At 31.6% G+C, this 11,476-nt stretch overlaps 1 protein-coding gene across 1 annotated transcript; it reads right to left on the bottom strand.

Moving 5' to 3' along the window:
- Positions 1-10,214: 10,214 nt before the first annotated feature.
- On the bottom strand, positions 10,215-11,448 carry LOC139882752 (small ribosomal subunit protein uS4y-like). Its single transcript, XM_071867028.1, has 3 exons — positions 11,421-11,448; positions 10,515-10,896; positions 10,215-10,398 (listed from the first exon to the last, which is right to left on the bottom strand). The coding sequence occupies exons 1-3, from the start codon at positions 11,446-11,448 to the stop codon at positions 10,215-10,217; spliced, it is 594 nt and encodes a 197-aa protein (XP_071723129.1).
- Positions 11,449-11,476: the final 28 nt, after the last annotated feature.

Raw genomic sequence — 11,476 nt, forward strand, 5'->3', positions numbered from 1 at the left:
TAAATAATGAAAACAAGTTAAGTCATAAAAAAAATAACTCATCCTTGTTTATGACACAAATAATCTATGTATAATATAATTATCCGGTACATTCTCTCATGACTAATAAATCTTGTTTCGTGAACCCACCTTTCACGTAACCATTCATTCCCTGGAATATTACGGTCATCAAGGGCCGTAACTAATCGCTCACGAGAAACTCTCCTCCGACGATATTTTCTCTTTCATTTTTCGATTGTACGTAGTGCCGATGCATTTCGAGAAAAACAAAAATAATTCACCTCCTGGATCAAAAAGTTATCCATTAGAATATGTACCTTATGATCATGGGGATTATTGTATAATGAAAACAAAAATTAGAATTTATATAATCTAATATCTGAGAGAGAGATATTTACCGTTCTGGTAAATTGTCAATCTGATTTGAAATTTATGCTTCCCGAATGAAATTCAATATCCAATCCTCATATTTTCTTGTTATTTTTTTAAAAATTCAACCATTTGCTAACATTGAGAATCAGAATCGCAGACTAAATAGCTTTGATGGAGAGGCGCTAATTTTTTATAGGGTTTGAAAATGCAAACACAAATTTTCTATCTTTCAAGAATATCTTCTTATCGAAATCTCGACAAAGAGTTGAACCATTTAGGCTCATGGGCTGATAGATATGGGCCAAAATAAACATGGAACGCTTAATATCGATTTGAGTCTTTCTTTTAAAAAATATGGATTGTCATATAATGGATAGTTGAATTGTTAACAATCATGACGTGGCCATCATAAATTTCTAAAAATATATATTAAAAGTAATTGGTCATCTTGAAATTAATGGGATTGTTTATTGTGATCTTGCGCTATTTGTATTGAGCATTAAGCTTTTTTTTTATGGAAGACGCCTTCCAAATTAAGACATCATCACTGCGGTCAAGGCTTTCGTAGAATGAATGTGTATAACTGTATATTATAGTGTGAAAGTGGCACTAAAATGGCAAACAAGTAAAAGCAATAAAAAACGATGACAAGTGTATGACAAGCCCCAACACAAGTACCTCTTTTGAACTTTGTAAATGCAGAGGCCCAATTTTTATTTAAATTAAAATTATGAAATACAAAAATCTAATTGTGCCAACACCAAGTATGTGGGCATAGATGCTTATTAACACTTAACGTAAATTGAAACTTTATTGAATATGCGGAAGTGAGGTTTATTTAAACGTACAATAACCTTTATATTATAATGAGAATAATGTTTCTAGAAATAAAGGTTGTTCGTTGAAAACTGATAAACCTAATTAATATCAACGAATGAAAAAAAGAAAATCTTCTTTTGAGAAGCTATTACAAAATTTTCAATATCTATTTGATCACAGCTTCAACGGCATGTTTCTTATAGGAGCTAACAATATGCATCCTGTGATTGGGAGCATAGTTTTCAAGCGGCCTCCCTTTCCGGTAATTCATTCCACATGCATTGCATAACACTCGCTTTTCGATGGGTCTACTATATCTTTGTTTCTCCAACTTCGAAACTTCCATCTTTTTTTATTCAATCCCTAGCTCTCTTATTCCTGCAACATGGGCATAGATGCAACCAGGAATAAATCAGGATGGATTGATGCATATCATGTATATATATTTACACACAAGGAAAAACGCCATTAATTTCCAGCAAAGAGAAATAAAGACTTCTATATATACATACATATATATATTGTTTTTATTACAAGATAAATGTCAATACAATCATAATGGATTGTTTTAATGACCCAACATCAAGAATTTGAAGATCATGTACATATCCTAGAGATTGGAGATCCAATGGAACTTTTCTAGGATTGAAGGCCATTTTTTCATCAAGCAACAAGGAAATTGTTTTGATGCTTCAGAAAGCTTCTAATGATGATTAATGACTTAAAGCAAATAAAATGAGTACAATAAGAGGGGCCTAGAACTATGATGATTAATGACTTGGGCATTAAGTCTTTTTGCAAACAGAAGCTACTCAAGTGAAGCTAAAGCTGATGCAAATATATTTTGTGTACTGTGTAGGGACCTTAAACTATCATTAAATATAGAGACCATGGTATGTATATTTTTTCCTAATTAATTGGGACCAATATGCTGCATTCATTTCATCTATATTAAGGAATAGATGTTCTTCTCTAAGACTATTAACCCAAGGATTAAACATCTGATTTATCAAATACTAGAAAATTTACTACCAAAATTATCTATACCCTGGTTTCGTGAACTTAAACAAACTTAAAATTGCCACTCATGCTAGATAGCATTGCCAAAATGTTATCTAAGTCTTGAAATATAATTATTACTATTATTTTCGTACAAGCCTTATCATAACCCATTTACCCACAATCCCAAACCCCTTCTGGAGAATGGGACATCTCAATTCATCTAGGAGAGACTGATGAGATGCACCAATCGAAATAAACCCATAGCTACCTTATGACCAATACAATCTATAAGGAACAAAAATCGGGTGACAAATTCTTCGTCCATAAAGTTTTTTTTTTTTTTCAATTCTTGGAAAAATCCAGATAATACCATGTTTTTACTTTCAAAGTGCAAGATTCTTACATTTCTGAATCGATTAAGCCATTGAGGAACATGATAAGTTAGCAACGAGCATATCTAGATAATATCACTTGTTTATTAGATCCAAAATAGTTAACCTATATGCAGATACTTTAATGACAACTTTAAATAATGAATAATGAAAAATAAATTAGAATTTACATAATCTAATATTTGAGTGAGAGAGAGCTTAATACTTACAATTCTGATAAATCGTCAATTTGATTTGAAATTGAAGTTTCACTAGCGAATTTCGATCTCCATTCCTAATTACTTCTCGTTATTTTCTGAAAACGTCACCAACTTCTTAACACCGAGAATCACAATCGTCGACTAAAGTGCTTCGTGGAGAGGTGATTTTAGGGTTTAGAAATGCAGCCACACTAATTTTCTATTTTTCAAGAATATTTTTCTTATCGAAATCTCGACTGTGAGATTAATGATATAGGCTTATGGACCAATGGAAATGGGCTAACATAAACATGGAAAGCATAATATTGATTTCTGTCTTTTTGGAAGGAAAAAAATATAACGTGTTACATAATGAAGCGTCAAATCATTAACTATCATGACGTGGCCGTTATAAATTTCAAAAAAATAATTAAAATAATTGGTTTTGTAGATATTAGTGATGGGGTTGCTAGCTAGTTGTGATCATGCACTCTTTGTATTGAGCATTAAGCTTTTTTTTTTTTATGAAAGATGTCTTACAAATTCAAACAATCCTCTCAATTCAAATTCAAAATGACACTAAAGTGACGGAGTAAAAAACAACCAAAAACGATGACAAATGCATGACAAAGTCAAACATAAGTTCCTAGTTCTACTAGTGTGGAAAATCCTAGCCCCGGAAACAGATTTGGGAGTTTGTCTAATGGAAAAGTCTATGGTTTCCAAGCTGATGATCATTTGTTTGCATATAAATCATAATACTTAAAAAAGATTAATTATCTAATCTGCATAAATGAAAGTCTGAATTTCCTATTGATAAAAATAACATTCATACTTTTTGCCACTTTAGTCAACAATTCCTAGTAGCTTTGAACTTTGATTCATCACCGTCTTTCTTAAATTGAACAAGAACATAATCACCATAGAATCCCGTGATTATGAAGTCTAGAATTATAATCAATGGTCATTCCAACAGCTTTCCTTGGCCATACATACATGACATATGGCGTATCATCTTCATCTTATGATGGCCAAGGTCCAGTCGGAAAGTATAACAAGCCTCCTCCATCTGTCAATCCGACCGTTGTCCCTGGACAGCCCATGCCTCCTCCACCCGCCAATCCAATTGTTGTCACTGGACCAGTGTACAATGACGGCCAGCGTATAAAGATTGTGTAGGCTGTGTAATGTATATTTTTATTCATTAGTCAAACACTCAATTTATAAGTATTGAGGTTGTAGAGATGAGAACAATTACAATTACTAAGATACAAATCTACAGCTAAGATAATGATCTATCTACTAACAACTGACTAACAACTTATTCTAATGTTACAACAGAATCGAAGATAAGGTGCTGCTTGTGGACTATGAGATTGGGCTTGGTTGATGGGCTTTTGTGATCCACTGATACAGAGTTCATCAATGGTCATTCCAACCGCTTTCTCTGGCCCTACTTACTTGATGTATGGTGCATCATCTTCATTTTATGATGGCCAGGGTCCAGTACTCCAGTTATGCCCGGAAATTATAACATTCCAACCGCCGTCTGTAGACATCCCATGCCTCCTCCACCTTCCAATCCAAGCGCTGTCCCTGTACAGGCCATGCCTCCTCCGCCACCTCCTCCTGCCAATCCAACCAATGTCCCACACCAAAGCATGTCTCCTCCTCTAGCTTTTGCCGCCAGTCCTGATCAGTGTGGTCCTTATTATTTTTAGAAAAGTTTCAAGAACGAGTAATGCTGATTAATTAAACTTTGAGTGGCGTAAGAAAGTATACAATGGATGGATATATAAATTAAAAAATGATATTATAATATCATTTGCATTTGCATATGTATATGTATGTATGTTCAGTTCGACCACCCAATTTAAAGTAATGAATAAAATGATCTTATAATCGATATTATAGTTCTTTTGAAATATAAAAAATCCAAACTTATTGTATTGTATCCGTATTATAAAGAGACGACATTAATTTTACTTCAATTTTATTTGACTGATTTCATGTGTTATGTGTATATGCTTATGCTTCTGGGTATATCTAATTAACACTTAAATCCTACCAGATTACAAAATCCAAGCTGTATGTCATATTTCCGAAGAAGAGCATACTACTGATTCGATCATGATCAGCATCTCAGCTTCAGTGTAATTCTTAGTAATTTTTATTACGATATCTAAACATCTCATTAATGAAATTACATTTTATCATACAGAAATTAAATAAATAAAGTCTACCTACCTTTATACCGACCTCTCATTATCCTCCACGAAATCAAGTCGTATACGAGGTCAAGAAAATGTTATCTAAGTCTTGAAATTTAATGATTAGTATTATTATTTTCGTACAAGCTTTATCATAAGTTCATAACCCATTTACCCACAATCCCAAACCCCTTCTGCGATATGGGACATCTCAATTCATCTATGAGAGAGTGATGAGATGCACCAATTGAACTAAGCCCATAGCTACCTTATGATCAAGACAATCTATAAGGAACAAAAATCGGGTGTTAAATTCTTTGTCTATACAGATTTTTTATTTTTTTTATTTCAATTCGTTGGAAAAATCTAGATGGTACCATGTTTTTACTTTCAAAGTGCAAGATTGTTACATTTCAAATCTTATTGTGTATAAGAAACAAAAATCGGGTGTCAAATTCTTTGTCCATACAGATTTTTTTTTTTTTTTTTTTTATTTCAATTCGTTGAAAAAATGTAGATTGTACCATGTTTTTACTTTCAAAGTGCAAGATTGTTACATTTCAAATCTTATTGTGTATAAGGAACAAAAATCGGGTGTCAAATTCTTTGTCCATACAGATTTTTTTTTTTTTTTTTATTTCAATTCGTTGGAAAAATGTAGATTGTACCATGTTTTTACTTTCAAAGTGCAAGATTGTTACATTTCAAATCTTATATATGATAGAAAAAACTTTTTCAATTTGTTTCAAGATAATTTAATTGTCAAATTAACATCCGACACACGACGTTTTAATTAGAATTCAAGTTTTTAAATTTAATTAGGAATCAAGTTATAATTTTAAGTCAATATTTTTTTTCTATTTTTATTTTAATTAAGATATCGAAACACAATAAAATAATGATTCATAATAAAATTCTACCAATTACTTATTCCTAATCATATACCAATTACCTATGATAAGATTTCTATTCACTTTTATCTTTGCTTTACGAGTATATATATAGCTACATGAACCATACTAAATTCACACCAGTAAAAACAAAAGTTTTCCGTACAATTTTCTTTTGCTAAGCTAGCTTTATTTTTTTTCAAAAAGAAGCTTCGGTAGGATTTTTTTCCCTCATCAATACAACTACTAATAATTTAATTAATTAATAGAAGCTTTATTTTGTGTTTATTGTGATCGATTTTTTTCCCACCATAATAACAATCTATTGTTGTGTAATCAACGAAATTATATTGAAATAATTATCTTTTCGATCTTTTGATTATATGTCGTCAAAATCTTATAGACAATAGCGAGACTTTTTCAGTTTTAAATTTGTTTCAATTGTAAATTCAATTGCGAATTTTATTGTCAAATCAAAATTCGACACATAGCGATTTATTGATGAATAGTAATTTGACACATGTATTTTAAAATTTGAGTTTAATAGATTTTAAGTTACAATTTTAAGTCAATAATATTATTTTTTCCTATTTTAATTATGAAATCAAAACAAAATAATTCCTAATAAAATTTCTATTAATTAATTTTTTTCTAATATAATAATTTTATTTCTAATCAATTTCCAATAAAAAGGATTCCTAATAAAATTATAATACACTATATATATTTTAATTTTCTTATTTAATAATTTTTGCTAATTAAAATTCATTATATTCTTTTTTACTATTCCTAATTAAAACAGACATGTATTCTTTTTCCCTATTCAAACGGTCATATTATTAAAAAAATTATTCATAATCAAATTACAATATATATTATTTTTTAAATTTTTTATTAAACTATTATATATATTTTTCTATTCTTAATTAAAACGGACATATCTTATTTTTCAAACAATTAATAACTTTTCCTAATTAAAATTCATTATATTATTTTTCCTATTTATAATTAAAACGCTCATATCTTCTTTTTTCCTATTCAAACGGACATATTATTAAAAAAATATTTCTCATCAAAGTATAATATATATTATTTTCTTTCTAATTTTCCATTAAACTATTATTTCTAACAAAAATCCACTATATTTTTTTCTATTTTTAATTAAAACGAGCATATCTTATATTTCAAATAATAAAAAAAATTGAATTAATTAGATGTTATAAATTTCATTATCAAATCAAATCTTGTAATTTTTACTTTTTTCTACGTTTATTATTTTTAAAAATAAAATAAAATTTTGATTCTAATAGGATTGTAAATTTTAAAATAAAATCAAAATAATTATAATTGATTTAAAATTAAAATAATTCACTTTTGATATAATATTTAATATATATTTAATAATTAATATAAATAATTATTATATGATATATTTAAATTATTAATTTTAAAAGGTAGGGACGGGTCTATAGATTAATATATATAAATTAATAAACATTTCTGAATCGATTAAATCATTGAGGAACATGATATGTTAGCAACGAGCATATCTAGATAATACCACTTGTTTATTAGACCCAAAATAGTTTAACCTATATGCAGATACTTTACCGACAACTATAAATTATAAAAATGAAAAGTAAATTAAAATTTGCATAATTTAATATGAGAGAGATGGATACTTATAATTCTGATAAATCGTTAATTCGATTCGAAATTGAAATTTTACCGGCGAATTTTGATCTCCAATCCTAACTTCTCGTTATTCTTTGAAAATGTCACCAACTTGTTAACACCGAGAATTGGAATTGTCGACTAAAGAGCTCCGTGTAGAGGTGATTTTAGGGTTAGAAAATGCAGCAACTAATTTTCTATTTTTCAAAAATGTTTTTTTTATCAAAATTTTGACTATGACCTGAACGATATAGGCTTATGGGCTGATGGAAAGGGACCAACATAAACATGGAACGCATCATATTGACTTCAACTTTTTTCGAAAAAAAATATGATGTGTTACATAATGAAACGTCAAATCGTTAACTATCATGAGGTGACCGTTATAAATTTCAAAAAAAGATAAAATAAAATAATTGGTTATCTTGATATTAGTGATGGGGTTGCTCGTTGTGATCATGCACTCTTTGTACCGAGCATTAAGCTTTTTTTAATGAAAGATGCTTTTTAAATTCAAAACAATGAAAAGGATTTTATATGATAGTGTGAAAATGGCACTAAATGACGGAGTAAAAAAAAACCAAAAACGATGACAGATGCATGACAAAGTCAAACATAAGTTCCTAGTTCAACCGATGTGGAAAGTCCTAGCCCCCTGAATCAGAGATTTGGGAGTTTTTCTAATGGAAAAGTCAATTGGTTTGGGAGTAATGTGTCCCAAAAGATATTTTCCAAGATGATGATTTGTTTGCTTAGAAATTAATTATTAAAAGATCAATTATCTAATCTGCACAAATGAAAGTCTGAACTTCCTATTGATAAAATACCATTCATACTTTTTGCCACTTTAGTCAACAATTCCTAATAGCTTTGAGCTTTGATTCATCACCGTCTTACTTAAATTGAACAAGAATATAATCACCATAAAATCCCATGACTAGGAAGTCTAGTATAGAATCTAAAACGATAGCTGAAGAATTTGGACGTTATATTATATCTTCAGGAAATCAAGAGGAAATACTCTCCATCCTATTACAATATTAACTGAAGTTAAGCTTACAAAAGGCAACCCTGTTGTGTGTCAGAGGAAGGGTACTTGAGTAGTTTGGCAATGGAGTCTCACATTTCACTGCTGATACTACAAAAACAAACAAGCAAAGGATCAACAGTAGTCAGTACGCGTGCAAAACTCACTTCGTCTTTATATAACTCAAACAGAATGCAAAGCAACACAATGAATTGCTCATACAATTTGGAAACGGAAACAAAAAATGTAATGTAAATAACCTTTGAGAACTTGCCAGATTAGCACCTATAAACAATGCAGCGTGTTTTTTACTCATGGACCTTTGATCTAAAAGAAGATGCTTATGTACTTCCTTTTCACTCATCTCATATACATGTTCTTTTGAAACTGGGTTTTAACTCAACATACTCTAGATAGACACATGGAAAATAAGAAAACAAATGATATAAAGAAAAGAGCCAAGTCAACATGGCCAGCTTGTGTTCTTGTAATTGCCATCCCAAAACCTTTTTTTGATAAACTTGAAAGACTATAACAAAATGAACAATAACCATGTTTATGGGACTCTCTTATGTTTCACTATCATGTTCCTAGTATGTATCAGTAAATCGGATTACCTGTTCTGTTTTTGCTCTGGCCAGTTTGCATTTGCTTTTGGATCATTATAAATGGAATACTGCAATAACATAAGATCAAATGAATAAGACCAAATATTTTGAACCACAATAATCTATTTTATGTAAATGAATTTTAAACATACCTGGCCTCGACCAATTCCGCAAAGGTCCCAAGTCAGACTGCTCATCTCCGATTCCCATTTGTACTTTCTTCTCCTCGTCAGGTAGAGTGCTCCAGAAGGCAGGTCCCTTACCTCGGCCCTGTTGAGAAGAATTTGCGGCAGATTCGTTTTCCAAGGTGTAAATCAGATTCTGAAGACGATTAAGCTCCTCCAGAGGATATTCCGATTCAAGCTAATAATCCTTAATGGCATTGACTACAGTCTTCAAATCAGAGATTCTTCTTTTCCTAGCTTCATTGTTTGCTGCAACTGATCCATTTCCATCACTAGTTATATTTCGAGCATTGTTTTCAGAATGCGTCAGGTGATCTCTCAGGAGCAATGCTGGTGGAAACTGAGCAGTCAGTTCAAAAGCCAGAACAAACTTAATTGCATCGACTTGTCTAACTTTCTCCACAATTTTTTGAATAAGACCTGTCAGGTCACGAAAAAGATTATAAGATGAAAAATTCAGAGTCAATTGAACATTGCATAAAAAATTGTGAAAACAAACACCTGTTATCTTCTTATCTTTGGTTGGTAAATCGGCGTTATAGTCCTATAATAGCTCTTAGCTTAAAACAATAAATAATATAAAAATATAGGTCTCAGTATGAACTCAATGAACGAGTAAAAACAAACTCGAAAACGGAAAACTGAACGGAAGATCTATTATCTTAGCTTAATCAGAGTAAACATGAGTTCCTTCAAAGCAAAATTCAAACTTCAAATAGCAATAGTCGAAATAGAACCAAATATAATCATCCACTACAATAATCCATCATCAAGAAAGCTACAAATGAAACGGAAAGATGACAAACACAAAAGATGAACAGACGAAAGGCAGTTATTTCTCTTGGGTCCCTAACATTCACTCCTCATCATCTTCACCATCATCTCCACCACCGGACTTCTTAGCAGCGGACTTGAGGTTCTTTCTCTTCACTCTTCCAGCACGGCCACCGCCAAATGGACTGGTCAGCGAGAAATCGATATGCTTTTGGGAGTCCACTCTCACCATGAAAGATGGAATGTTCACAACCTGCCTCCCAACCCTATCAATTGCATAAAAATAATCATATGAGGAAGTTTCCGGCAGTTTTTAAAACACAGGGATCAAAACATAGAATATAGTAAAACCTCAAGAAGTATTTTGAAATTTAGCCATTACCTGATATGCCTCTGTCTGATGAGGACACGAGCATGGTGAATGGACTTAGCCATGCCAGATTTGAAGACAAGGGTTTGAAGTCTTCGTTCGAGGAAGTTCTCGACAGTGAGGGCCAAAACGTAATCGAGCTTGTTCTGGCTTTCATCCAAGAGCCCATATCTGTTCATCCTACGAAGAAGGGCTTCTCCTTCGAAGATACGACGAGGATTTTTCTCATCCAAAGTGAGGAGCATTCTTGCGTTGTTACGGATACGACTCAAAACGTATTGAACCCTCCACAGCTCTCTCTTACATCGGAGCCCATACTCTCCAACGAGTTTCAACTCTGCATCCAAACGTTCCTTCTCGTATGGACGACGTGGCTTCTTGAAGGTCTTCCCATCTGCAATTAACAAAGAACAAGGTTCATAATGACGCACATTAAACAAATTTACACTTATTTACTACAAAACAATCAAACATAACCCCATTTTGAGTATTTCACAATGCAGGATTTCTCAAAACGACTCGAGTTAGGTTGATCAATCTACTTTATAGAAATAATATTAATAACCATTCAAAATTTCCCCTGCTAATCTTACTTTTCTAGACAACCAACGAGCATCAAAACTCCAAAGTGAATGATTCAAACCATACATCAATTTATTATATCAAAATGAAAACGAAGATCAGTATACAGCTTGAGCTAGGGCCAAGTAGCAAACTGTGAAATTATGTTCGTGATTAAGCTTTCGGTAACGTAGAAATTTCAAAAGATCAAAAAAATAAACAACAGAAGAAGGACCAATTCGCAATGAAATTCGATCAAAATCAATCAACTATCAGATCATCGAGCAGCAATGACATAAAATCGATCAAAAACTCAAAAACTTCCGCATGATATTAGTTCAGATAGAGAGATCTTACAGTTGCGATAGAACACGACGTGAACCATGGCTTCGTCGGAGGCTTCAGAGGAAAGT

The sequence above is a fragment of the Rutidosis leptorrhynchoides genome, unplaced genomic scaffold (genome assembly GCF_046630445.1).
Source record: "Rutidosis leptorrhynchoides isolate AG116_Rl617_1_P2 unplaced genomic scaffold, CSIRO_AGI_Rlap_v1 contig304, whole genome shotgun sequence".
In the NCBI taxonomy this organism is placed as follows: domain Eukaryota; kingdom Viridiplantae; phylum Streptophyta; class Magnoliopsida; order Asterales; family Asteraceae; genus Rutidosis; species Rutidosis leptorrhynchoides.

Bases quoted from the DNA above. Each gene is read 5' to 3' on its own strand.
- LOC139882752 (XM_071867028.1), bottom strand. From the start codon at position 11,448: ATGGTTCACGTCGTGTTCTATCGCAACT. The intron at 10,897-11,420 runs GTAAGATCTCTC...TGTTAATTGCAG, and splicing joins CGTCGTGTTCTATCGCAACT to ATGGGAAGACCTTCAAGAAG. The intron at 10,399-10,514 runs GTAATGGCTAAA...TGCAATTGATAG, and splicing joins ATCAGACAGAGGCATATCAG to GGTTGGGAGGCAGGTTGTGA.